We start from the raw sequence: 27,018 nt of genomic DNA, 5'->3' as shown, positions 1-27,018 counted from the left end.
GCTTCCATAACTGAACAAAATGCTACTGCTTTAAGAGTTTTATTAAAGATATTCTGCTTTAATAATTTAATTAATTAAAGCAGCAGCATTAATAATAAATATATAATGTATTATTATTTAATACAATTATGCCCAATAGTAATTCAACTAAGATGCTCTTCTGAGCATCTTGGTATTTCTTAAATCACAAATATCAGATTGGGTAGCACCTAATTTGGCTGTGTCATGAGTCAGTTCTAATTATTTACATCCAGTTATCAAATAAAAATGACAAGCATTGTATGCATTCAAAAATCATTTTATTATCAACATAATCTTTCCATTGAGCCAAGGTGGTGTATACTTCATAAGGAATGTTGGTAAATATTCTATTTTTAGCATTTTTTTTTACATATTTCCATTGATAAATAAACTCTGGATTCACATAAAAAAGTTAAACTTAAATAACTAATATTTTCATTTCTTTTTTGTTTCAACAGGCATATGCTGGTAAAATATAAATATTCTGGTACACAACCTTTCTTCTAAATACAAGGAATAACAATTAGCTACACATCACAGCTATGAACAACTCAAAACATAAACCTTTCAGCTGATTTGCTGGGCTGGACTACCATAGAAGATGGAACACAGCAAATTTCACATTTTGATTCTGAGCTCCAGAGAGGTTGAAAGCCATGAAGAGAACAGGTCTTTGACAGGCTTGGTTAAAAATAGGCTTGCTCTGCCACTGAATTTTAACTTGAATCTATTATCTATCACTGATTCTATTTAGAGTTTTTACATAACACTCTGATGTCACCTAACAAAATATGGCACAATATCCATTTGAACAATAAGCATCAGGCTTTGAAATGACTATGTGGCAAAAAATGTATACGATACACAAGTGGTGACTTAAGATGTACGTGTGTGTGTGTTTCCCTTCTCTTTTTAAAATTTTCTTCACTGATTTTAAGATCCTATATTGCTTCCCTGTGTTGGACACCTGACAGAAATGAGCAGGTTGCCTGCATTTTTGTGTGTTACCTCTCAGGCCGAAGAGCTGCCCCTTGGAGTCAGAAGGAAAGATTAGCTTGTAGGCGTCCTCACATTCTCAAGTTCAGCTGAAGCAGGATGAATAGTTTGCCTTTCAAAGGATTCGAGGGATGATGGTGAAAGGGACAATAGGGCTACTGGCCTCGAGCTCCAGTGCTGTCAGAAAACATTCCGTTGCTGCATCGTCGTTACCCTGAGCTTGCAGAACCACCCCGAGGCCATTCCAAACCTCATGGGCTGTTGAGTTCACCTGGACAGCATCCCGAAGGATCTTCTCGGCCAAGCTGTACCGGCCAAGCTGATGAAGAATTAGAGCCTAGAAGGAGCAAACGGGAGTCGCATAAAAAACAGAGATAACCACAATCAAAGGCTAATAAGAAAAAGAACAGTATAACTGTACTGAGTACAACGGCTAAGTCCATGGCAATAAGGCCAGATAACAGAGGAGGACAAACCTGGTCCCCTCCAGCATAGCTACTCATTTCAAATTCTTGATGTATGAATTATTTCATGTTCTCTTGAAATATTTACTGATTATATTCTATATTTAAGCATACTGTTAATAGCACTGTACAGTCCAAAGGGAACACTTCCAACAGTTTAATGGGCTTTCTGTTACAACATTTTAATTTCAAGATCTCTTGTGGGTTAGGAATTTCAGGCAAGGTGATTGGAGAAACAGCTGTCTTTTGGAGTGCCACATATATTTCCCATCAACTTTGCAAGCAAGTGAAGTTAGTAACTCACAGAATTTTTACCATCCCAACTACCCACACATATTGTAATAAGCTATGAGAATAATCTTGGGAGACAGGAAGAGGAGGACAAAAAATATTTCAGCTCACAGAAGGAATGGGGGCAGGGAAAGTGTCTCAGAAGGGACCCTCCCTAGTTCTCTGGAAAGTTAAAGGCAAGGGAAGGGAGAATTGCTTTCAGACTTGCAAGATTTATATCAGCCCTTCAGGGTAGTCCAGACAAGAAACTAAAACCACGAGTACTAGCACTACCTTTATTGTAAGGTTACAGTAACAGAATCTTCCTGTTGGGTGTTTCTGGTTTAAAGAAAATAAAAGAACTATTTTTATTTATTTATCAAATTTATATATCCACTCATCTTACAAATGTGACTCGGGGTGGTATACAATTAAAACAACTAAAATAAATTAAAACAAACAACAATTAAGAACAATTTAAACACAAATATAAATAAGACCACAGGAAACGGACCAGAATCCTACACACAATGTAACCATCTTGTGGGATCCCTATTTCCCTGGGATCCCCAAGCCTGTCAGAAGAACCATGACTCTGGGCAGTGTACAATTAAAACAACTAAAATCAATTAAAACAAATAGACAACAATTAAAAACAATTTAAACACAAATATAAATAAGACCACGGGAAATGGACCAGCATCCTACACACAATGTAACCATCTTGCCGGATCCCTATTTCCCTGAATAAGGTAATCACATGATCGAATTAGATATGGGTTTTCGTCATCTAACTGAAATCTTGCAGGAATTCTGCAGACTATCCCATTCACAATCATGCCTCATTTTTACATCAAGGGGGATGTAATGGATCTCTTGAACTCTATATGCAATGGAAAGGAATGGGAGATAGGAAGCTCTGCTGCAGGAGAAGAAATTCATTTGCCTCGGTTCAACCTGTATACCAAGTGTGGCAATTTGAGGTTCCAGTTTCCTTTTGTACAGCTTCCATTTCTCCTCTGAACCTGAGAACTACATATTGGCAGTTTCTTGTTTCTGTGCAGGAAGCATGCAGACTGTAATGTAAGTCTAAAACAAGCTTTATACAGGTTTTTATAAAACAAAGGAAAATCTCAAAACTATCCCCCAAGTCCAGGGAAAACATGAGATTGATAACTCTATTTTACATCTTCGTCTCACACAATACAGTCTTCACCCCTGCCAAATGTTAAGTGCAGCTCCTAGTGATCAAACAGTTGCTGATCCGTGCTACAGGCTATTACAGGGATGGAGAACCTAAGGTCTTCAAGATATTTTGGACTTCAACCATTAAAACCACTATAAGCTCAAGTCTGATCTGTAAAAAATAGGGATGGGACATGGTTCTAATTTAGAGATTGTTGTGGTCCTTGCACACTTCCTCAGGTGTCAAAGGTTTGAAAGAGACCCAGATGATCTTGTAAGACATTACCTGTCATCTCATTAGACTCTGTTAAACTTTGAGAGTGACTATGAGCAATTTTGATCTCACAATGCTTGGCAAATTGCCCACAATGGTCAGGAGGATATTCTGGTCCCACAATCCACAAAAAGGAGCAAATCATGTTAAATAAAGTGTTGGCTGGCATTCCACAGACGCAATAGGTGTGGAGAAGTATTAATGCTTTGCTGCTCATGCTGCCACAGTGAAGGCTTGATGTTGAGTTTACACCTGTGTCTGGTCATCTTTGCTTTTCATTTTTTGTCAGCGTCACTCCAGGCATCTCCTCAAGTGTTTCAGCTTCCACAGGTCCTCAATAAACCAAGGAGCACCCCTGGGCCAGTGCACCAGGACAGGCCACTTTGAAACAATCCTGTCAAGCATTTTTGTCACTTTTGTATTCCAGAGCTCAACTAGACTTCCAATGGCCTGTCAGATCACTGGGAAACCAGATGAATCCATGAGTCACCTGGGGCAGACCATATAATGGATGCTGGTAGTGGCTGTGAGCCTGAAAGTGACCTAATAGCAATCTGGCTATGAAAATGGTGACCTAATAGTGATCTGGCTATGAAAATTAAGTGTCCTCCACCCTCAGATTAGCAAAAACTAGATCTAATGTGTGGCTCCTGGTGTGAGTTGTGGAGTTGGATACTCCAACTGCACCAGTACCATCAGCATATGCATATATACGTATAGGTTTTAAAGCTCCACTGAGGTTGCTGGTAAGGCAAATTAAATTAAAATTAAAATTAATTTTAAAATTCCAGACACCTTCCTCTTATAATTGACTGACTGTTCATACAAAAAAATATAAATATTTCCTGCTAAGGCTAACTCAAAAGGTGATTCAAAATAATTAAATGTTGTATCCTTTTAGCTCACAAACTTTAATAATTAATTGGAGGTTAGGAATGGCTGTTTTATAATCTTCAAGAATCCCATTTTAATCCCACATATCATTTATGTTTAAGTCATGATCCTGAACTACACTTCTAATGTTTTCAACTTTGCATATCACTTATGATCACAAATACAAAGCTGTTCAGTACTCAAAAAACATTAAGGAGTTTTAGGGTAGAAATGTATATACCTCTCCTCCAAATGCTAATTAATGTGGAAGCATACATGGGAGGACATATATTCACATAAAAATGGATATGTTTCAAACCATAGAAGGATTCCCTTCTATGTCTCCACATTACATTTTAAAGCAGGAGTAGGCTACTTTTTGGCTCAATGACAGTCCTTATCCCCTTTCCTCCCAGATCCTGAGCAGAACAATAATCCTTCCCCCTCCAGCTATCCTTTCACAATTTTGCTACTTGCCAAATCAGCTCCCAGGTACAGCTATTCCCCTGCACAGCAGAAAACTGTCCCTGGTAAACAGCCAACCAGGTGGGCTGCTAGAAAAACACACGGGGAAGCTCTTCACCAACACGAGAACTCTCTACAAGCCCTGCTGAATAGCTGTTTGCTGAGCTGCAGGTAAGTGCAGCAACCTCTTCCTTAAAGCATGATAGCAGAGAGCCTCTCCAGTCAAACCACAATTATATATGGCTGTATCGTTCACTGAAGCCACTGAAGTGGACAGAATATTGTTTGCACACAACATATGTGTTCACTACGCTCTTCTATTTGCTTGGCATGCCTATTCTTGCCTTTTTACTCTACAATGCAGCCTCTAGGACACTGCGTACATTCAGCTGTGTAAACCCTTGAGGTAGTTAATTTTCCATTCCTCTCAGGTTAACTCCCCACACTTCCCCCCAAACAAATCTCCAGGGTAGTGAATTGGTGTTCCCTTATTAGTAAGGAGCAACATTTGTTTCTAAGGGAAAATGCTCTTCAGCTTGGTAACATGAGTTTTAGAATGTCAACCTTGATGTTGCTGCTTACTGAACTTTCTCCTTCTCCAAAAGGACAATGAATTGCAAAATAAATCAAGAAAATTCTGGGCATTCCTAGGATAAAAGCGACTGCTTGAAGAAGAATGAAGATCTACTTCAGAAGCCTATCTATAACTTGAAATAAAGTTACTCTATCATGCTTCAGAATGCCTTATATATCTTAAGCAACTGAGTTCCTATTCATTTCAAATCAAGTTATCTGCTATGATCAATTTAGAAAGACCTGAAAGCCCTATTCAGGCATTAGCGAATAGAATGTATGGAGATGAGATGTTGACCCAAACTGTTATTCTAAGGCTTCTACCTCAATCCTCGTTCAAGTGAAATCTGAGGTCAGGGTATAACCGCACATTTGGCTAAATGCAGTTCCAATTTCTACAAAATCCCAAATTTTACGAAGCTGAATTTCCAATAATTTACTAAGGTGGCAAGAATCAGTTCTCAAGTATAATTAAAAATTTATGGACATTTCATGTAATAATAAAATAGTTATGCAGTACAGGTAGTGCTTGGTTAATGACCACTTGTTTGGCAACCAAAGTTACGACAGTGCTGAACCAGTGGTGGTTACAACTGGTCCTTGAAGTTCTGGTTGTCCCAGCATTCCCGCGGTCACATGATTGTGATCTGGGTGATTGGCAACCATCTTGCACTTACAATGGTTGCAGACCTCATGGTCATGTGATTGTGATTTGCAACCTTCCCTGCCAGCTTCCCCCAACCAAAGTCAATGGGAAAGCTGGCAGGAAAGAATGCAAGTTGGTTGGGTAAGTCTCCTCACCCATGCACCCTCCTCCAGCCCCTCTGCACTCACTTCACATTGGCCACCTGCAAACCCTTGTGCACCCTTCCTGAGCCTTGCTGCACTTCTGCTGTATCTCCCCATCCACTTGCAAACCCTCGTGCAACCTCCCCCACCCAGCAGCAGCCACCCCATCCCTGCCATAGTCATGCCATCCTCTCCGCCACTCGTTCACCCTCCCCAAGCCTTGCTGCGCTCACGCTGCACCTCCCTGGCCATTCACGCACCCTCATGCATCCCCCCCCCCGACAGCAGCCACTTTACCTGCTTGCCGGCCTGCTTGTTTGCCATTGATAAGTGATACGGTCACATGACATCATGCTTTACGACATTACTTAGCGACAAAAATTCCAGTCCTTTGTAGGTATACACACATCATAGCATTTGCATATATTTTCCAAGGCTTCATGGCTGCTTTACCAAGTGCTAGTCTGCAGTGTATTTCTAGTATTCATCTTCTAAAGATTCTTGTAAGCAAGCAATATCTTCTAAGATATCTTGGATGTTGACATCTCTACTGTATAGTGTTTCAGTATATTCCTTCCATCTTCTTTTGCTCTCCTTTGAATTGGTTACTATCTATCCATTGGAGTCCTTTAGCATACCAATTTCAGGTTGGAACCTCCTTCTGAGTTCAGAAATCTTTTGAAAGACTTTCCCTGTTTTTCCATGTCTGTTTTCATCTTCAATGTCTTTACAGATGCTGTTGTAAAACTGCTTCTTGTGTCTTCTAACAGCTCTCTGAAACTCTTTGTTAAGTTCCTTTCTGAGATTTTTGTCTTTCTTGGCTTTGGTTTCTTTTCTTGGTAATTTCCATGGTTTGTTCTGACATCCAGTTCGCTTTCTTCTCTTTCTTCATTTCTGTAACTTTTCACATTTACCCTTAACAACTTCTTTAAGTTCATTCCATAATTCCTCTGGTTCTCTATCAATGAGATTCAGGACTTCAAAGCAATTCCTGATGTTCTCCTTTAAAATGGTGGGTACATGATCAAGATCATATAGTGGAAACTGACTTTCTTCTTCTTCTTCAGCTTAACTTGCAGCTTGCACATGAGCAGTTTGTGGTCTGTTCCTCATTCAGCACCTGGCCATGTCTTTGATGCTATAATTGAGCTTCTCTACCTGCTTTTAGCAATAAATTGTCAGTTTCATTTCTATATACTCCATCTGGTGATGTCCATGTATAGAGGTGTCGTTTTGGTTGTTTGAAGAGTGTTAGCTATGAAGAAGTCACTGGAATGGAAGAAATTGTAAGTTGATCTCCTGCTTCATTTCAGTTTCCTAAGCCATACAATCCAACTATACTTTCCTCTTTCATGTTTCGAACTTTGGCATTCCAATCTCCAATCACAAGCAGCACATCTTACTTGCATGTCCTATCAATTTCAAATTGAACTTGATCATAGAAATCATCAACCTCCTCTGCTGCATTGGTGGTTGGTGACCATCATATTAAAGGGTTGTCCACGAAGTCTAATTGATATTATTCAGTCACTGATTGCATTATTCTTGCTATACCCTAACTATAAAAGCAACACCGTTTCCTTTTTGTTTTTCATGTCCTGAGTAATAAACATTGTGATCTTCTGATTGAAAGTGTCCCATCCCAGTCCATCTCAATCTGCTGATGCCTAAGATGTCAATTTGTTGTTTCATTTCACCTTTCCTGTGTTCATGCTTTTTGCATTCCACCTTCCTACTGTAATTCTATCTTTGCAGCTTCAGATTTTCTTTTCCTGTACGGCAACATCATCAAGTAGATGTCCTGAAGGCTTTAATCTAGCCACGTCATAAACACCATCAGGACTCCAAAAGATTCTCAGCTTTTCCTCGGTAGCATATTGAGCACTATCCGACCTGAGGGGCCCATCATCCAGCACTATATCGTCAATCATTTTGTGATTTCCACATAATGGTCTTCAATTGCTACCTAGCCCAGGCTACGCCATGTAAACTGCAAATGCCTTAAGAATGATCTGTCTTTATAATTACTGACTTATCATTTGCTTTATCCATACTCTCCAGGCTACCCCTTCTTTCCCCATTATTTATCTGTGTGGGGGGGGGGAGGGTTGGTTGTTTTTAAAACAGAATAGAAGCAGAAAAGATGAGGGGATTCATCCATCCTATTCACTCATATTTCAGATGTACCTGTCTTTTAGCATGCCACCAATCACTCTGCTGAATATATGGTAGGGTGGGGTGGGGTGAATTTGGGGGCTAAGCCTTGATATTCATTATTTATTTAGCCTTAATTTTTATTATTTACCTTACATTTATTTCTGGGAGATAAATAGTCCTATGAAACAATTTCACAAATACTGCCACCTAAAGATTGTCCAGATTACTGCAGGTTGGCATCAGACTAGAATTCCAACCAGCAGTAATATAGAGGATCTCTAGTTGGTAGCACCTATGAAACTGTTTCATAGGACTATCAATCTTCTGGGAGAGCAATAGCTTTGACAGAGAAACAGAAGATATGCACACCTATGTCAAACAACCCTCCCTTAAAAAAAGCCTGCCTGAGTAATTGGAAATTACTTGTATCTCTGATTGGAGATACAAAGCCACAAAGCTCAAACCAGAGAGCTTTCAATGCTATTGTACATCTGGAATTTTCTTTCCTTTTTCCTTTCTGAAACCAATTTTCCTCGGAGTGGGGGCAAGCAAAATACCTCTTAATAAATATGGGATGGAGCTGAGATGATTGCTGTCCCTGAATGTGTCATCTCCACATTTGTCTCTTCCTTTTTGGAAGGAAAGTGTCACTTTGAAATTGGAACAAATAAGATGGCTTTAGGCTGCCTTAGTAGCACACAGAAGATGAGATGGAGGTGACATCACGATGACATGTTCCTCAAAAATAGTAAACTGACTTTCTTCCCCAGCAAACAGAACATGAGGATGAGCTCCTACTGTTAGAAGCATCTGAAAAAGGATTAGTATTTGAAAACTCAACTGGTTCTTCCATGGCTAATCTTAGAATGGGTTGAGGGCAAGAGTGAAGGGAATTAGGATCTTTGAATGAATTAATTCCATGGAGGATGGCAGTGAGATGACTGGGAACAAAGCTGTGGAAAACAGGTTGCAAAAAACACTCATGAATCCTAACATTACTGAGGGACTATCTTCTAATAATAAAGAAATATTTCCAAATGATATTTGATGGTTCCACAAATGAGATCAATTGTACAGTTTTTTTATTTGAAAAAAAAAACCTCAAGAGAAAAGTTTTTAATAGCTTGAGAACTGTGCTGTGCATATAGTGCACAACTCTGAGGTTAAGAAAGCATTCTGCTGCCATTATAACCCACTTATGTGGAAAGGATCTATCAGAAAATGCCTCTGCTGGTTTACCTTCTCTTGTAACATCCCTGCAAACAGATTTTGATATGAGATTAGGACCAAGTTATATAATCATCCACACCATCCTGTGAACAAGAGAGAAGGGCAGGATGAAATGATAACTACACCTTTAAGGAATAGGTACCATTTGCTTACTCACTGTTCCTTTTTCCTTACTTTTCCTTTTTTCAGCTAGAAAGAGTTGGCAAATGATGGTAGTTGCTTTCTTTGACTGCTCATCTGACTACTACAACTGAAATGGTCTGTCTCGTGAAGGCCAGGATGTGACTGCACTACTTTGTGTTAATCACATCTATGAATATCAATAGGATCTGGAAACTGAAAGCTTCACGTTTAGTTCTGAAAGAAATCCCAGTTTTTTAGTGACAAAATTCCATCAATTCCTATCTTTATGAAACCTTTCATTCAAGATCCATGATTGCAAAGAGTACACTTCTGTCCTTAGCAGCCCCATTATGCTAAACTGCAAACTGATTTTTATACTTCAGGATGCTTATAAATCACAGGTAAGAGAGGTTGTGCTATAATAAAAATGTGTATATATAATTGGCTTTCCTGATTTATCTTTATGTTCCTATGCTAAAAGAACAGAAGACCTATTTGCTTATTGACCTAAGTTCTATTTCTGTTCAAATCATAACGTTTCTCTCAATGTAGCTTACTTCCACCTACACAACTCAGCTGCATGAGGACTGATTCATACATGCTTTAAAATGCATCTCTGCAATTATCAGAAGTAGAAAACAGAAACTAGCTCTACCAAATGTCAACATTTAAAGTCCAGGTGTTCAGTGAAGCTTATGTGGACTGCAACCTATCACACCTTCAAAGTTTTTATCCCTTTCCATTCTCTGGGCAAAGTACAAGACTAAAAATTGCAGCCACATGGGCCACTTTAAGCCAGAGTTTACCTCCCTTGTCTAGCAGCAAACTGAACCAATCAGCTGCTGCCACTGTTGAAAGTCCTCAAAGAAATGACTGATTACTACATCTAGCTACTAGGTCATAGAAGGGAATTCTAGATTTATAAAAACTGTTTTCCTGTGTCTCAAGAAGCTGACTGGTGCAATGAGACAAGTAAGTTAATGATAGAAATTGAGCTATTTTGAATAGTAAGGCTGAGATTCCCCTTCATGGATCACTGCCTTGTCGTGGCGAAGGGGCTTGCGTAACTCAGTGAAGCCATGAGCTATACCGTGCAGGGCCACCCAAGACGGCAGGTCATGACAGAGAGTTCTGACAAAATGTGGTCCACTGGAGAAGGAAATGGCAACCCACTCCAGTATCCTTGCCAAGAAAACCCCATGGACAATGTTAAAAGGCTAAAAGATATGACGCCGGAAGATGAGCCCCTCAGGTCGGAAGGTGTCCAATATGCTACTGGGGAAGAGCGGAGGGCAATTCCAAATAGCTCCAGAAAGAGTGAAGCGGCTGGGCCAAAGCCGAAAGGACGTTCAGCTGTGGATGTATCTGGAAGCTAAAAGAAGGTCCGATGCTGTAAAGAACAATAATGTAAGATCTATGAACCAAGGCAAGCTGGATGTGGTCAAACATGAGATGACAAGATTGAACATCGACATCTTGGGAATCAGCAAATTGAAATGGACGGGAATGGGTGAATTTAATTTGGGTGACCATTATATCTACCACTGTGGGCAAGATACCCTTAGAAGAAATGGAGTTGCACTCATAGTCAATAAGAGAGTGGGAAAGGCAGTAATGGGGTACAACCTCAAAAATGACAGAATGATCTCAGTGCGTATCCAAGGCAAACCATTCAACATCACAGTAATCCAAGTCTATGCCCCAACCGCTGATGCCGAAGAAGCTGAAGTTGACCGGTTCTATGAAGACCTACAACACCTTCTAGAATGAGCACCAAAAAAAGATGTCCTTTTCATCATAGGGGATTGGAATGCTAATATAGGAAGTCAAGGAGTAATCGGAATAACAGGCAAGTTTGGCCTTGGAGTACAAAATGAAGCAGGGCAAAGGCTAATAGAGTTCTGTCAAGAGAACAAGCTAGTCATAGCAAACACTCTTTTCCAATAACACAAGAGACGACTCTACGCATGGACATCACCAGATGGTCAATACCGAAACCAGATTGATTATATACTTTGCAGCCAAAAATGGAGAAGTTCTATACAGACAGCAAAAACAAGACCAGGAGCTGGCTGTGGTTCAGATCATGAGCTTCTTACTGCAAAATTTAGGCTTAAATTGAAGAATGTAGGGAAAACCACTAGACCACTTAGATCATATTCCTTGTGAGTACACAGTGAAGGTGATGAATAGATTTAGAGGATTAGATTTGGTAGACAGAGTGCCTGAAGAACTATGGACGGAGGTCCATAACATTGTACAGGAGGCAGCAACTAAAACTATCCCAAAGAAAAAGAAATGCAAGAAAGCAAAATGGCTGTCTGATGAGGCTTTACAAATAGCTGTGGAAAGAAGGAATGCGAAAAGCAAGGGTGAAAGGGAAAGATATAAGCAACTGAATGCAGATTTCCAGAGAATAGCAAGGAGAGATAAGAAGGCCTTCTTAAATGAACAATGCAAAGAAATCGAGGAAAACAATAGAATGGGGAAGACTAGAGATCTCTACAAGAAAACTGGAGATATGAAAGGAACGTTTAGTGTAAAGATGAGCATGATAAAGGACAAAAAAGGCAGGGACCTAACAGAAGCAGAAGAGATTAAGAAGAGGTGGCAAGAATACACAGAAGAACTATACAAGAAAGATCTTAATGTCCCTGATGTCCACGCTGGTGTGATCACTGACCTTGAGCCAGACATCCTAGAGACTGAAGTCAAGTGGGCCTTAGGAAGCATTGCTAACAACAAAGCTAGTGGAGATGACAGTATTCCAGCTGAGTTATTTAAAATACTAAAAGACGATGGTGCTAAAGTGCTGCACTCAATATGCCAGCAAGTTTGGAAAACGCAACAGTGGCCACAGGATTGGAAAAGGTCAGTTTACATTCCAATTCCAAAGAAGGGCAATGCCAAAGAATGCTCAAACTATCGCACAATTGCACTCATTTCACATGCTAGCAAGGTTATGCTCAGAATCCTACAAGCTAGGCTTCAGCAGTACATGAACCGAGAACTACCGGATGTACAAGCTGGGTTTCGAAGAGGCAGAGGAACTAGAGATCAAATCGCCAACATTCGCTGGATCATGGAGAAAGCACGAGAATTCCAGAAAAATATCTACTTCTGCTTCATTGACTATGCAAAAGCCTTTGATTGTGTGGATCACAACAAACTGTGGCAAATTCTTAAAGAGATGGGAGTACCAGACCACCTTACCTATCTCCTGAGAAATCTGTATGCGGGCCAAGAAGCAACAGTTAGAACCGGTCATGGAACAACCGATTGGTTCAAAATAGGGAAAGGTGTACGACAAGGCTGTATACTGTCACCCTGCTTATTTAACCTATATGCAGAGTACATCATGAGAAATGCCAGGCTGGAAAAATCACAAGCCGGAATTAAGATTGCAGGGAGAATCATCAACAACCTCAGATATGCAGACGATACCACCCTAATGGCAGAAAGTGAAGAAGAACTAAAGAGCCTCTTGATGAGGGTGAAAGAGGAGAGTGCGAAAGCTGGCTTGAAACTCAACATTAAAAAAACTAAGATCATGGCATCTGGACCCATCAATTCCTGGCAAATAGAAGGGGTAGAAATGGAAGCAGTAACAGACTTCATTTACTTGGGCTCCAAGAGCACCACAGACGGAGACTGCAGCCATGAAATTAAAGACGCCTGCTCCTTGGGAGGAAAGCTATGGCAAGCCTAGATAGCATATTAAAAAGCAGAGACGTCACCTTGCCGACAAAGATCCGCATAGTCAAAGCTATGGTTTTTCCAGTAGTAATGTATGGCTGTGAGAGCTGGACCATAAAGAAGGCTGAGCGCCGAAGAATTGATGCCTTTGAACTGTGGTGCTGGAGAAGACTCTTGAGAGTTCCCTGGACTGCTAGGAGGTCAAACCAGTCAATCTTAAAGGAAATCAACCCTGATTGCTCTTTGGAAGGACTGATAATGAAGCTCAAGCTCAGATACTTTGGTCACCTAATGCAAAGAGAGATCTCTTTGGAGAAGACCCTGATGCTGGGAAAGATTGAAGGCAAAAGGAGAAGAGGATGGCAGAGGATGAGATGGTTAGATAGCATCACTGAAGCAATGAGCATGAAACTGAGCAAACTCAGGGAGGCAGTGAAGGACAGGAAGGCCTGGCACGATATGGTTCATGGGGTCACGAAGAGTCAGACACGACTTAACGACTAAACAACAACAAGGCTGAGATTCAGTGTGTGTATACATATTTATGTATAAGAGCATGTGGGCATGTACATTCATCTGAGTATCTGGCAAATTTATGTGAAAACATAGGCAGGGGGCAGTGGATTAAGAAAATATTCTTTTACTTATGTTAATTTGCTTGCTTGGCCATATCTTATTTTTGGGACAGTTGTAGCAGTTATTCTGAGTTGGGATTCTTAAATTCCAAATATACACAGGAGCCCCAAAAGTTTAGATAAATGTTGACTTTTAGAACTATCATCTGCTGAATAAGTATAGTGGTCCGGACTACATATAATGTTAAGCTGCAGTAGGTGAGCTTGCATATTGCACTAATGCAAAAGCAAGTAAACCACTTTAAGTTTAAATGCTACATGTGAACTAGGCCACACGTAACTTTGTCAGTACAGCTACAAGATAAAGATACATATGTGGATTTGTTATCAATGTTGTACCCACTCTATCAATCAAGCATTTCTTGGCCAATTCTTCCATTCTGAGATAATTTTTAAATGTATCTTCTCAGATAAGATTGAATGTTTGTATCTCATAATTCACTGTAGATACATATTAGTTGTAGAAATGTCATACTATATATAGTAGCGTCTCTGAAAAATATTTCTACAATTCATGGAAATATAAGTTCTGTAAAATATTGGCAGCAAATGCATCGATTTCATGAAGAGTATGAATGACATATTTAGAAGAAATTCATATTAAATGGAAATTATTTTCCTGCCATTCCTTTGAAGTTTGGTATCAGTTAACAGAGAACTGCAAAACTTTTCACACAGGAAATAAAAATGAAACATACAGATAGTGGATAGGAATTCCTAGCTTAGTAATAATTATGAAAAAGAAAACAGGAGACAGTAAGTTCTAGGCCTCCCTTACACGTGAAAGCCAGCTAGGTGACTTTGGGCCAGTCACTCACCCTCAGTGCAACTCATCTCACATGGTTGTTATCATGGAGAAAACTGAGCAGGGGGTTAAATTTGATGGCTTAAATGGCCTGCAGTTCTAAAATTCTATGACTGGATTTGCACTTCAAATAATGGCAAATGACCTGGATTAGGAAAGCACTTTAATGCAATCAAATGCAGTGAAGCAAGGTGAGTGGATGGCAAGGCTTTTCCCTTTTCCACTTCTTTTATGTAAGAAAGTGGACTCTTTCAAGTTATATATGAATTATGCCAACAAATGGATAAAATATATGGGTCTACTCACCATGCCTACTTAAGTATTACAGCAGTCAATGATTCCAAGCTTGTTACCAATCTTTTTCATTAATAATCACAATAATGTAACTGAAAACTATCCACCATATGGATTACCACATTAGCTGAGGTCAGCAACATGATGTCTAGGATGCCATATTAAATGTGATCCTTAAAATACTGTCTGTAGAATCCCCAAATTTAACAAAAAATAAGTTTTTAAATAAAAAATGCCCCCAATATTTTAAGACTGAATGAGAGGATCAATATCTTGTGAGTTTTTCCACAATGTATAGGCTATTTATAATATCCTTGTGGACTATCAGTGGTCCACAAGCTGACAGCTATTGCTACAATTAACAAACTAATTCATTTCATGGCAATCTATATTTTAAGTAGCAATGTTCATGCTTTGAGATTGGAAGAATGGAGGCAAAAACGTGATAGATGTAAAAGGAGCTGATCTGCCTAGGTCAAGTAGGGGAATGATGTCTTAACATAAACATAATTTCTCTGTCATACAGTTCTATTCTTTTACTTCCTCCTTGCCTTACTTAGTGCTCAAAATGCTTAGTGTTTAAAAACACTTAAGCAATAATTTATTCCACAGGTACTTATAGCTCCAACTCATTTGCTCTACAAAAACAAAATTTGTTACTATGTTTATCTTCTCTAATTTAACTAAGTTTATATAAATCATGCTAATTCTTCTTAAGAGTGAGCCATTCATGCATCAAAAAGTGCCGAACTCCGACATGCTTGTCTACTTTGATTTAGTGTGATTGATACCAGGTAGCATTTAATGCGAGCCAAAATTCAGTTAGTGCGAGGCTAGCGCGCACACAGTTGATGCTGGGGTTTTAAAGGCTAACTGTTGTTTGTGCAAAATGGAGAAAAGGAAGGTTCCGTTCAAGGAAAGCTTAAAAAAGAAGAGTCTCATTTTGAAGAACTACAGAAAAATACAGGAGATAGCAGGTACCCTTTGGATATGGGTTTGTCCTCTTTTACTGTTATACAGTACTTGATTAATAGACCTACAAAAAACTTAATTGCCTATTTCTGTCAAGCTGGAACCAATTATCCTATTTTCCATAGACATATTACTTTGAATAGTGTGAATTTGAATGATGCAACCATTTTGTGGGATTAATTAACTGCACTAATCAAGACCTACCTGTATTTTTATTTTTTATCCACTGGGTTAGTTACTTTGTTCAAAAAACTTAATCAGCATTAGCAATCTTTCTTGTATAAGCTGCTGAAAGGATATGTTACTGGATGGAGTCCAAAAAAAAAACAGTACATAACTAAAATCCAGAAGTAAATTTATGTGTCACAACACAGTAAGCTATGTTGACCACCAAATATGTTCATGACTAGGGTGATCTGTTACCATCAGTCCCTTAACATGGAGAGATCACTCCCTTCTAGTCCTAGAGTTCTCTGTAGCTGCCCCTTGCTGCAGGGCCACTGTGAGGAATATTCTCAGCATTTATCAAACAAAGTCATTCAAGTTTGCTTGGAGTTGGACACTGGCTGGGCAGGTCCTATAGAAGTGATTGAAACATGTCTGAGCTTATCTCACAGGAATTTGAGCTGGTTCATCCTGAGGGAGTGGACAGGGTCTTTGTGGCTATGAGCTTGACCACCAGTGTCCTGGACCCATGGTCCTCCTGCTTGGTCAAAGCCTCCTGGGAGGTGACGTGGTTGGATTAAAAGGTGGTTAATGGATCTTTGCAGGAAGAGTACTGCCTAACTTGAAATAGTAGTGCACCTCTTTAAGAAGTGATCTTTGGACCTAAAAGTGTTGAATAACTTTAGTCCAGCCTCCAACCTTATCTTTTTAGGGAATGTTGTTGAGAGGGTGGTTGGTTCTCAGCTGCATTCCCTGGATGAAACCAATTATCTGGACCCTAGATTCAGGCTGGATTACAGTATGGAGGCAGCACTGGTCACACTTGTGGATGACTTCTGGAGGTGTTGAGTGTAAGGAAGATGACCTGGACAAAGCAATTTATTTATTTATTTATTCACTTAAAGACTTATGTAGCCACCTGTCTCATAAAATGATTCTAGGTGTCTCGCAATATCCATTAAAACATAGCTAAAAGCAAAAATATCCTTCCCCCTGGGCATCAGACTAAACAGCCTCCCAGCTCAACCCCTGTCCTAGCCCAATGCTTGGGGGAAGAACCAGGATTTTACTGCCCTCTGGAAGGCTAAAAGGGTAGGGATCCCTTGGATCTCAGGTGGAAGGCTGTTCCAAAGAGCTGGGGAGGCCACCAAGAAGGCATGCCTCCAAGGTCCCATGAGGCAGCAACATTTAAGGGAGGGGACCTGGAGCACGGCCACCCTATCTAACCTGGTAGGACAGGCAGATGCCCTCAGGGAGAGGTGGTCCTGTAAGTAACCTGGCCCTGTGCCACGTAGGGCTTTAAAGGTGATAACCAGCACTTTGAGTTGCACCCGGAAAGCAACTGGGAGCCAGTGTAGCTCACACAGCAGTGGTGTTACTTGGATGAACCGCAGAGCACCCAAAACTGTGTGTGCCACTAAATTCTGAACCAGTTGAAGTTCCTGGATGGTGTTCAAGGGCAGCCCCATGTAGAGCACACAAATGCAAGCTCCACTGCCAAGATAACAAGCGGTAAAACGTATTTTAAGTCCACAATATTATCTGCCAGATAATATTCAGAAACAGCTCAGACTTCTCCCTAATTCACTGAGCTATAAGTAGTAGGAGGAGGTACAAGATAATCAGGTTTGCAAGTTTCTGTTATTATAGCCAATCTCAATAAAAGTAGTTTTAGCCTTCCTGTGAAATTGATTTCTTGGTCTGGTCTGCCTAATGGGGCTGACAGGATGGCCTGAGACAGAGGTTCCAAAGGGCTCCATCCTGGGCTTCCTGGATCTCTTGGAGGTTTTCGATATCACTGAGATCATAAAATCCAACCACATTTTCCTTACTTTTTCCAACTTTGGCATTCTAGTCTCTAACCACAAGCAGCACATCTTGCTTACATGTTCTTGACTGAACTTGTCCGTAAAATTCCTCAACTTCCTGTTCTTCTACATCAACGGTTGGAGCATAAACTTGGATAATTGTTATATTAAAGGGAAATCTAATTGGGATTATTGGATCATTAACTGCATTGTACAAGACTTTTTGTATTTCTGCAGATCTTGGAATTTACCCTTTGGAAGGCTACTAATATACCTGCTTTGGCTGCATATGCCACAGTTGAATATAGGTTCACTATTAGTATACAGAATATATATGCCCAGTTGTCATATATGAGTGAGTGGCTTTATAAATTGAATAAATAAATGATTAGTGTTTTTAAAAAAGGTATATTACTAAGAGTAAAAAACTACAAACAGGTATCCTTTTCCTAGCAGCCCACTGTGCACCTTAAAATTGTGCTCCAGAGGGCTGGGAGATCCAGAATAGTAGGAAGCTGATTAAAAGTGGAGAAGTCCTTTTATATAAATAGAAGTTGTTTTCAAGAATGCTGGATTTTCCCTTCAATTGTATACATAGAGTCAGAATCTCCCAGTCTTCAGAAGGTCACCAAGGAACTTGGATTATAGGGTAAAGGTATAAGTATCAGAAGAATTAAAGAAAATAATTATTTCACCCTGTTTTGGCTCACACATAATATTGTAAAGATGTAGGAGGAAGATTTTACAAGGCTATGCAAATACTGCAATTGTAGTCATAATAAAGTTCATTAAAAAAGTGTAAGAAAGTTATACATTAATAAATATCTTGAAAAATACCACCAATGCTGGCTGCCTCTATATATTTTAAAAATAGCATCACTATCTAGATTTGGAAACTGTAATTACATAATTGATTAATGCCAGCTGACTAAAATTGCTTCATTAAGTAACTGTATATAATGGCATAACATTAAAAATGTTGGAAGTTAAATTGATCTAAAACGCTGGTACAGGTATAATGCAGCAAGTACGATGCATTCAGCACGTTCTTGTATTTTGTGGAACTTGTTAGTTTTTTAAAATCTGTTTCTTCTTTTTAGACAGCACACTGCTGTATGAAATACAATATTTAAGGTCCACATTATAAAACATCAGAAGTGAATTGTTATCTTTAATAGAAACCAGGTAAGCCTCAACAGGAGCCCTTTAAGCTGAGCTGACATGAAATAATATCAGATTAGAGGGACTTCATATTCTGAATGGCAATTATCCAATTAATTCAATATGATTTGTTGTCCCACCTTCAGCTTTATTTAATTACTGCTGTTGTCATTTTTATTTCAGAAACAGAACAACCTAAAATTGCTTCTGTTCAAGTGACCATGAAATTGATAAACAATGCAAAAAAGCATTTCCAGAGATAACATATAATGGAAACAATAAATGGAAAGGTAAGTTGCATGGCCTGCCATGCAGCATTTTAGGTTCAGGGCCCATTTAAAAAAAATACTGTTTTCCAACAAGATGGGAATTTTGATGCAGTAGCTTTTCCCACTTGATTAAAAGAAGAAAAGACAATAAAGTCATGGTATTATTTGATCATTGGTTCAAAATAGGGAAAGGTGTACGACAAGGCTGTATACTGTCACCCTGCTTATTTAACCTATATGCAGAGTACATCATGAGAAATACCAGGCTGGAAGAATCACAAGCCGGAATTAAGATTGCAGGGAGAATCATCAACAACCTCAGATATGCAGACGATACCACCCTAATGGCAGAAAGTGAAGAAGAACTAAAGAGCCTCTTGATGAGGGTGAAAGAGGAGAGTGCGAAAGCTGGTTTGAAACTCAACATTAAAAAAACTAAGATCATGGCATCTGGACCCATCAATTCCTGGCAAATAGAAGGGGTAGAAATGGAAGCAGTAACAGACTTCATTTATTTGGGCTCCAAGAGCACCGCAGACAGAGACTGCAGCCATGAAATTAAAAGACGCTTGCTCCTTGGGAGGAAAGCCATGGCAAGCCTAGATAGCATATTAAAAAGCAGAGACGTCACCTTGCCGACAAAGATCCGCATAGTCAGAGCTATGGTTTTTCCAGTAGTAATGTATGGCTGTGAGAGCTGGACCATAAAGAAGGCGGAGCGCCGAAGAATTGATGCCTTTGAACTGTGGTGCTGGAGAAGACTCTTGAGAGTTCCCTGGACTGCTAGGAGGTCAAACCATTCAATCTTAAAGGAAATCAACCCTGATTGCTCATTGGAAGGATCGATAATGAAGCTCAAGCTCAGATACTTTGGTCACCTAATGCGAAGAGAGATCTCTTTGGAGAAGACCCTGATGCTGGGAAAGATTGAAGGCAAAAGGAGAAGAGGACGGCAGAGGATGAGATGGTTAGATAGCATCACTGAAGCAATGAGCATGAAACTGAGCAAACTCAGGGAGGCAGTGAAGGACCGGAAGGCCTGGCGCAGTATGGTTCATGGGGTCACGGAGAGTTGGACACGACTTAACGACTAAACAACAACAACAATTGAGAAAAAAAATAAACATAAATAAGATTGATGCTTTTGTTTAGAGCAAACATGTTATCACTAAGGTAAGATTTTTGCAATGCACACTATGCCTCCAAGTGGTCTCCACCTCATTTTTAGATTGCTCATTTTCAACCATTGCTATTTTCAGTAAGAACTGAAGCATCCATTATTTAGAGAATCCAAGTCTCATCAGGCAAATGTGATAAACTATATCTTCATTTACTTTACAATGTTAAATATTTGATAGTGATTTATGCATCTATATATTCACAGATAACATACAAACATAACCAGAGATGAAAGCTAAGTGCTGCAAATTTATACTGCCTTTTCAACAGGATGGTGTGCACAACTGAAAGTGATTACTATACTATTCTCAGTAAAGAGGCTTTAGATTTGGTCCCAGTGTCTCTGAATATTACTTGGGTAGTCAATACAAGAAATTCTCTCTGGTTGTACCTGTTCAGTTATAATGAATTCTTTTCAGCAGATTAAGGATATTGACTTGGATCTTAGCGAGATGAAACCGACCTTGTGTGTGCTTCATCCTTGCTCTTCTTCACATATCAAAGCAGTTAGGAAAGAGAGACTGGGAAAGTGGGGAAGGATGGACTTTTGGTTGAGAGCCACGGTGAGCTAAACGTCTCTTTGTAGAGGGATGGCATTACAACAAGGGATCAGTGTGGGATGCAGGATCCTGGCTGCTGAAATGCTCTCCAGATTAAGGAGAGATCTTTGAGGTAGCCCACATGACTCTGCACAGCCTCTCCTTGTGAGTAAACCACAGAAATTGTCATTTCGTGGTTTGCCTATAGGTAGGGTGGCTGGGAGTTGAGGGAGTAACCATCTTAACCAGTTGTTAATGCAGCCTTTTAAAGGACAATAAGGTCGACCAAGCCTCACTTCTTAATCACTTTGGATTTGGTTTTTTTTCCTGCTACCTTAAAAGAATTAAGATCCTTAGGAACAGCAACTTATACTGCATTCGCTAGGTGAGTTGCCTTCTTAGAGAAAGAACTTTTAAATGCGATTTTTAAAAGTTTTTGAAAAATATTATTTCTTGGATTAAACAGCAAAACGATGCTCAGAACATGGACTCTAGAAAGTTTAACAATGGATTAAGGGCTCAGAGGACTTGGAATTATAATTTTAAATGTCCACAAAGAGCTTTGAATTAACTAGAAGAAATTTTCCCTTGGGAAAATGGCAAGTGTTTTGAGTTCTTTTATGATAAGGGGGCTTTGAAGGATGGATATTAGAGGGAGCTAGAGGATAAAGAAAATGAAGCAGAAATCTATAATGCAAACTTGGGAATATCTGTCTGCCACATTTTTCAACAGAATTGATAAACTTCTTAACAAAATTGACAAAACATGTTGTAATGAAATTATAGAACAAGAACAAGTTGCAATGGATGATTTTGCAATTACATTGAAGGGGGACTTAAATGTAACAAGCAATGAGAAAGATACGGAGAAAGATATGGGCACACAAATGGAACCGATGGATGACTTACTCCCAAAAGGCAATGTACAAATATTGAACCAAGAAACTGACTTGGATATTTTTTTTTTACTGGATATACAAAAGAGTTAAGATTTTGAAGGACTTTGTTAGAAATGACAAACAAAAGGACAAACTTTACTTATTGGATATGCAAAAGAAATCTACTAAAGTTCTGAAAGATTTTTGGCTTAAAACACAGATGAACAGAAAACTAGCTCTGGAACTCTTTGAAGGGGTTAAAAGATATTTTTAAAAACTCAGGGAAGGAACACAAGGTTGGCTTATTTGACCAGGGCTAAAAGGGAACAATAGTCGCATCTGGTTGCTCTTACTGGACTTTTGCTAACAAAGAACTGAAGATGTATTTGGATTTTTTTTTTTTTATTCAATAGATGAGATATGGGGTGAAGGGAGATGATGTTGTATTTAGAGATAGTGATAACCTATTAAGATTGTCTTTACTTGCTGGGATGAAGGGGGAAATTGCTTCTTTTTTCTTTTCTATTTTTTTCCTTTCTTCGTATTTTTCTGTTTGTATTTTTTGTAGCCCATACTGGCTTTTCTTCTTTTCATTTATACTTAAAATTATTTGAAAAAAAAAAGGGGAAGTGGGGCAAGATAATGAGAATGCTTCTTTACAACACAACTCATACATACTAGAGGCAGTAAACTCAAAAAATGTGGTAAAAATAGACTGTGCCTGCCAAAAGCTTCCAAATACCCCTAACCAATCAAGAGGTGAGGTTCAGTAAATTCTGGATAATTTATATTAATCCATTTCTTCCTTTCATCTAAAGTTGCTCTAAAATTATTTATTAAGTCCTGTGCTACTACCAAAACAAAATGATTTCTCAGTTGCATAAAGTCTCCTATGCTCTGATCAGCATTTCCCAAGAGCCCTGCCGACTTGGCAAATTAACTCCCCATATCTGTTGTTTTCCATCACCACCAGTAATCTGTCAGTCTAAGATATGGCATCCTAACCCAAACTTTTTCTATATATATTTATTGTAAAATAAAACTATGACTTTATCTAAATCAGTGAGCTGATTTCCCTACTTTGTTGCAACACTGAAAAATAATTTTATTTCTGATTCATTTAGTACATGTGTGAATTTGTGTGCATGTGTAAACAAAGTCATTTGGTAACTTATTTTACAGATTTGTTTGTTAAATCAAGCACATGAAATGAGAAAGAGAGCAACAAACTATTGAGTGAGCTAGTAGCTCAAATGTGTCAATAAAAATATTGGGGCAGGCAAGAGAAAAAAAGAGCAAGGGTCTCCAGCCCTTTTGGAGACACATTTGATTATTTTTGCCCAAAGTGAGATTAATTGTATTTATGCAATTCATTACCAATTAAAATCAACACTTTTAATTACTACTGCAGAAGCAGTATATCTCCTCCTCCTACCCCATGCTAAACCTAAGAGGATAGGAGCCCAGCAGTCCCAAGGCATGTTTTCAGTGAAAAGGGTAAGTTTATTCAAATAGAAAGAGAAAGATGATATTATTCATCACAAAGAGCAGTAAGGCCATTCTACTGGATGTTACACTAGAAAGTACCTACAGCAAAAATACTGGTTATATAAACAATGAATGAAAAACACATTAGCAGCCATTTTAATAAATTAGGAAAGCAAAAGTTGTGGAATGAAACATGTTAAGTGACAGATTTCTTCTTTGTGCCTTTGAGTCAGCGTTGACTCCTGGCGACTGTCTGAACTAGTCCTTGCAGTTTTCCTGGCAATATTTTTGGCAGTGGTTTGCCATTGCTTTCTTCCTAGGGCTGAGAGAGGAGGACTGGCCCAAGATCACCCAGCTGGCTCCATGCCTAAGGCAGAACTAGAACTCATGGGCTTCCAGTTTTTAGCCTGCTGCCTTAATCACACCACCAAACTGGCTCTTCAGTGAAAGATACAAGATGACAAAGAACTGCTTGTCCATTTCTAGAGGTTTGCCATAGTCATTCAGCCTTTCCACAGAAAAAGTTAGACAGCAGTTGAAGAAAGGCTTCATGCCCCTTCTTCAGCCCTGATTATCATTCTGTAAGTTAGCTAGCCTCAATAACTACCCTGTCTATCCCAGATGTTTAATTATAGGAAGATGCACATAATGAATACCACATAAAGATGTCTGGAGGTTGAGTCATGGCAACTGGGCTTCTTTTCTTTTTGGTTAGAGATGTTTCGCTACTTGTCCAAGCAGCTTCTTCAGTCTAAAAAGTTGGTTTAGGGGGACCCCATTACAAGTCTTCCAGGGCGGCTGTGTTTCTTACTAAGATGATGGGCTTGTTAAAGGGACAATAGGAGATGTGATCTTGTCATTCCTTACATGGCTGGTGTATCAGAGAAGATAAAACAGATTTTTGGAAAACACCACATACCTGTGTTTTTCAAACCCACTAACACACTGAGACAGAGGCTTGTACACCCCAAAGATCAAACACCAAAGCACAAGAAGAGCAATGTAGCATATGCAGTCCAGTGTAGTGAGGAGTGTTCAGAGCTCTACATTGGAGAAACCAAACAGCCTTTACACAAGAGGATGGCCCAGCACAGGAGGAGCAACAACACAGGGCCAGAATCATCAGTTTACCTTCATCTAAAGGAAAAAGGACACTCGTTTGAGGACAATAATGTTCACATTTTGGACACAGAAGATAGGTGGTTTGAGAGAGGAGTGAAGTAGAAAAATGCCAAAGTGGAAAATCCTTCCCTCAATAGAGGTAGAGGCCTCAGACACAACTTGTCTCCCATTTTCCAGGCTGCCCTTTCATCAGTCTCCAGGAAGATTAAGAACAGTTCAAAAGTTCACCAGTAAGGCAACACTTAACATCCCCTTGGGGATGAGTGAGGGACTAGGAGTATGACATCTACATCTCAAAGACTCTACTATCACATCTCCTATTGTGCCTTCAACAATTTATATTATGCTATTTGAAACTGAATGACCCAGTGCATAAATTTAGTGTTTTTTCTAAAGAATATGTCAACAGTGATGCACTCCCAGTATCATCAGGCAATTCATAATTGTGACTCTTGCCAACTGCCCTATACAACTTTCTAGATACTCTTACATAAATGGCTGTTGGGGGCCTTACTCATTCAGAGAATACCTACCCTGGAGGATAGAGCAAATTAAAAGCATTATTTTATTAGAATATAACCCACTAGCCTCTCCTTACTAATCACTGTCCTTTTTCTGGACAGGCTGCAAACTAAACACTGGCCTGCTATCACTCACTAAGCCTATGGGCTCCATCTGGGACCCAGAAGCATTTTGGAAAGTCAAGTGATACTAGGCACTGGTGTTTTGTTTGTACCAGCCTTCTATTTCTTTTATTTTTAAAATGTAAAAAGGCAGATGGTACAGGAAGCACGGCTAGCACCAGAAGAAGTATCCTAAGGTAGGGCCCTGGGTCTACAACAAAGAAACTGGAAGCACCTTCAGCTTCAAGGGAACATTTTCTTGTCCATTTCCTGTTGAACAAGAACTTCTATCCTTTATGAACAGCAGAGAGCCTCTAGGGGGAATGCAGTGTGCATGTAGAGGCCCTTTATTTCAAGTGAATTCAAATGGAAAAGAAAGACATTGTAATATGCAGCCTTTATTTAATGAAAGTGTACTACTTCGGGTACAACGCCTACCTTCTTTACAAGGCACCCTTTGGCATTTATCAATGTGTTCAATTATCTTGAAAAGCCAGAAAGGTAACATAAAAATACTTCCCTGTATTCTCTGTTCCTTTGTAATTTTTTGTCTTATATGTTCCCTCAGGAATGTATGAGGAAAAACCTCTCTGAATAATTTACAGAAGCCTTTGAGGAACCAACTTTTATTTTTGAATAAAGAAGTCAGATAAAGTGGAGGATTATAATTCTTCTATTGAGCTCTGAGCACCACTGGTTTAATCTGAATAAGCATGCTGAAATGGATTCTTAATGCAACAAAGTTACATTGGACAGATCAACATGTAATAAGTCTAATATTATTAACTTAACTAGCAAAAGAAAATTTTGTGATAAAGTACTTTTGTCTCTCACAGCAGAGAATTTGAATTATAAGACAGGCTTGATATCTAGGATCCAATTTCTACCCCAATTCCCACACTATTCTAATTCTATGCTTACAGTACAGTGTTTCTTAAACTATAACACCACTAAACAACTTGAAGGTGTTTAACAAGCTGGGGGAAAAAAATTACTGGAAGATTTTGGGATGAAAGTTCAAAAAGAACACAAGCTTTCCTGTGAAAAGGTTCTGAAGATCCTATCTTTTCTTTCAACATATCTTTGTAAAAGTGGCCTTTCAACATCCTCTAAAGCCAAGATGAAGGATCAAAATAGGCTGAATGACATCAACTCTTAAGATATTTTTGAACACACATTTCTCATTCTAGAAATTGATGAAATATACTGTCATAGGCAAGCTGATATATCCCATTAAGATTTATAACCAAAATAAAAAGTATTATTAAACATTATTTTAATATTTTTTAATTTAATCAGAGATGTTTCTTGAAACTTTTAAAAAACTTTGTTCTTTAGGACACTTCATTACTTCAAGTGCCCAGCTGAAAAAGAAGTTAATTGCATATTTAATAGAGTTGTGCAAAGCATTTGAAAAAGACATTTCATAAAGCATCTGCACAAGTAAAGCACACCTCTTCCAACACTAAAGCAGCCATGATCTTAGGACAGCTTATGCATCTTCTTTAAAGGCTGTTCCTAGTTGTGTGTGTGCACAGAGAGACAATCCTTCTGCTGAGGCTGCCAGCATAGAGAATGTCCATGTATATACTTGTGCAGATAGTCAGATACAAAACTTGCTATCTGCAATGAGAAGAAAACTTACTGCAATCAACAAATATAAATAATGGCCCATCTCAGCAGTACCATGCAAACAAATAAGATAATAACTATAAGGCCTCCTAAATATTTACAGTGTTAAATGAAGTGTTTATCCTGAACTCAAAATGTCCCAGAAAACTACTCTGGTGTGCTATGAAAATGAGCTGGCATCAAGCCAAAGTAAGCATGCTCACAATGTACTCTTAAAAGAAATGATAAACACAAATGTAGACAACTTAGAGAGTATCACAGCAATTTATAGGATCATGAAATTAAATCCATGGTTGACATGCTAGTATCTTATTCTGATTTCAGTTGACTGA

The 27,018-nt window shown here is 39.0% G+C and overlaps 1 protein-coding gene across 7 annotated transcripts in view; it reads right to left on the bottom strand.

Moving 5' to 3' along the window:
• Positions 1-287: 287 nt before the first annotated feature.
• TTC7B (tetratricopeptide repeat domain 7B) overlaps positions 288-27,018 on the bottom strand; it is a 136,872-nt gene continuing 110,141 nt past the window's right edge. For all 7 annotated transcript variants that reach the window (XM_088145238.1, XM_088145239.1, XM_088145240.1 and 4 more), the window contains one exon: positions 288-1,354. In XM_088145238.1, coding sequence (XP_088001364.1) covers positions 1,133-1,354 — 222 coding nt within the window. In that variant the 3' untranslated portion in view covers positions 288-1,132. The remainder of the gene's footprint in view (positions 1,355-27,018) is intronic.

This window comes from Python bivittatus, unplaced genomic scaffold (assembly GCF_059951505.1).
Source record: "Python bivittatus isolate LINGU-HERP-01145 unplaced genomic scaffold, Pbiv_v1 ctg000480_np1212, whole genome shotgun sequence".
Taxonomy (NCBI): Eukaryota; Metazoa; Chordata; class Lepidosauria; order Squamata; family Pythonidae; genus Python; species Python bivittatus.
This window is presented reverse-complemented; position numbering and strand designations above follow the sequence as displayed.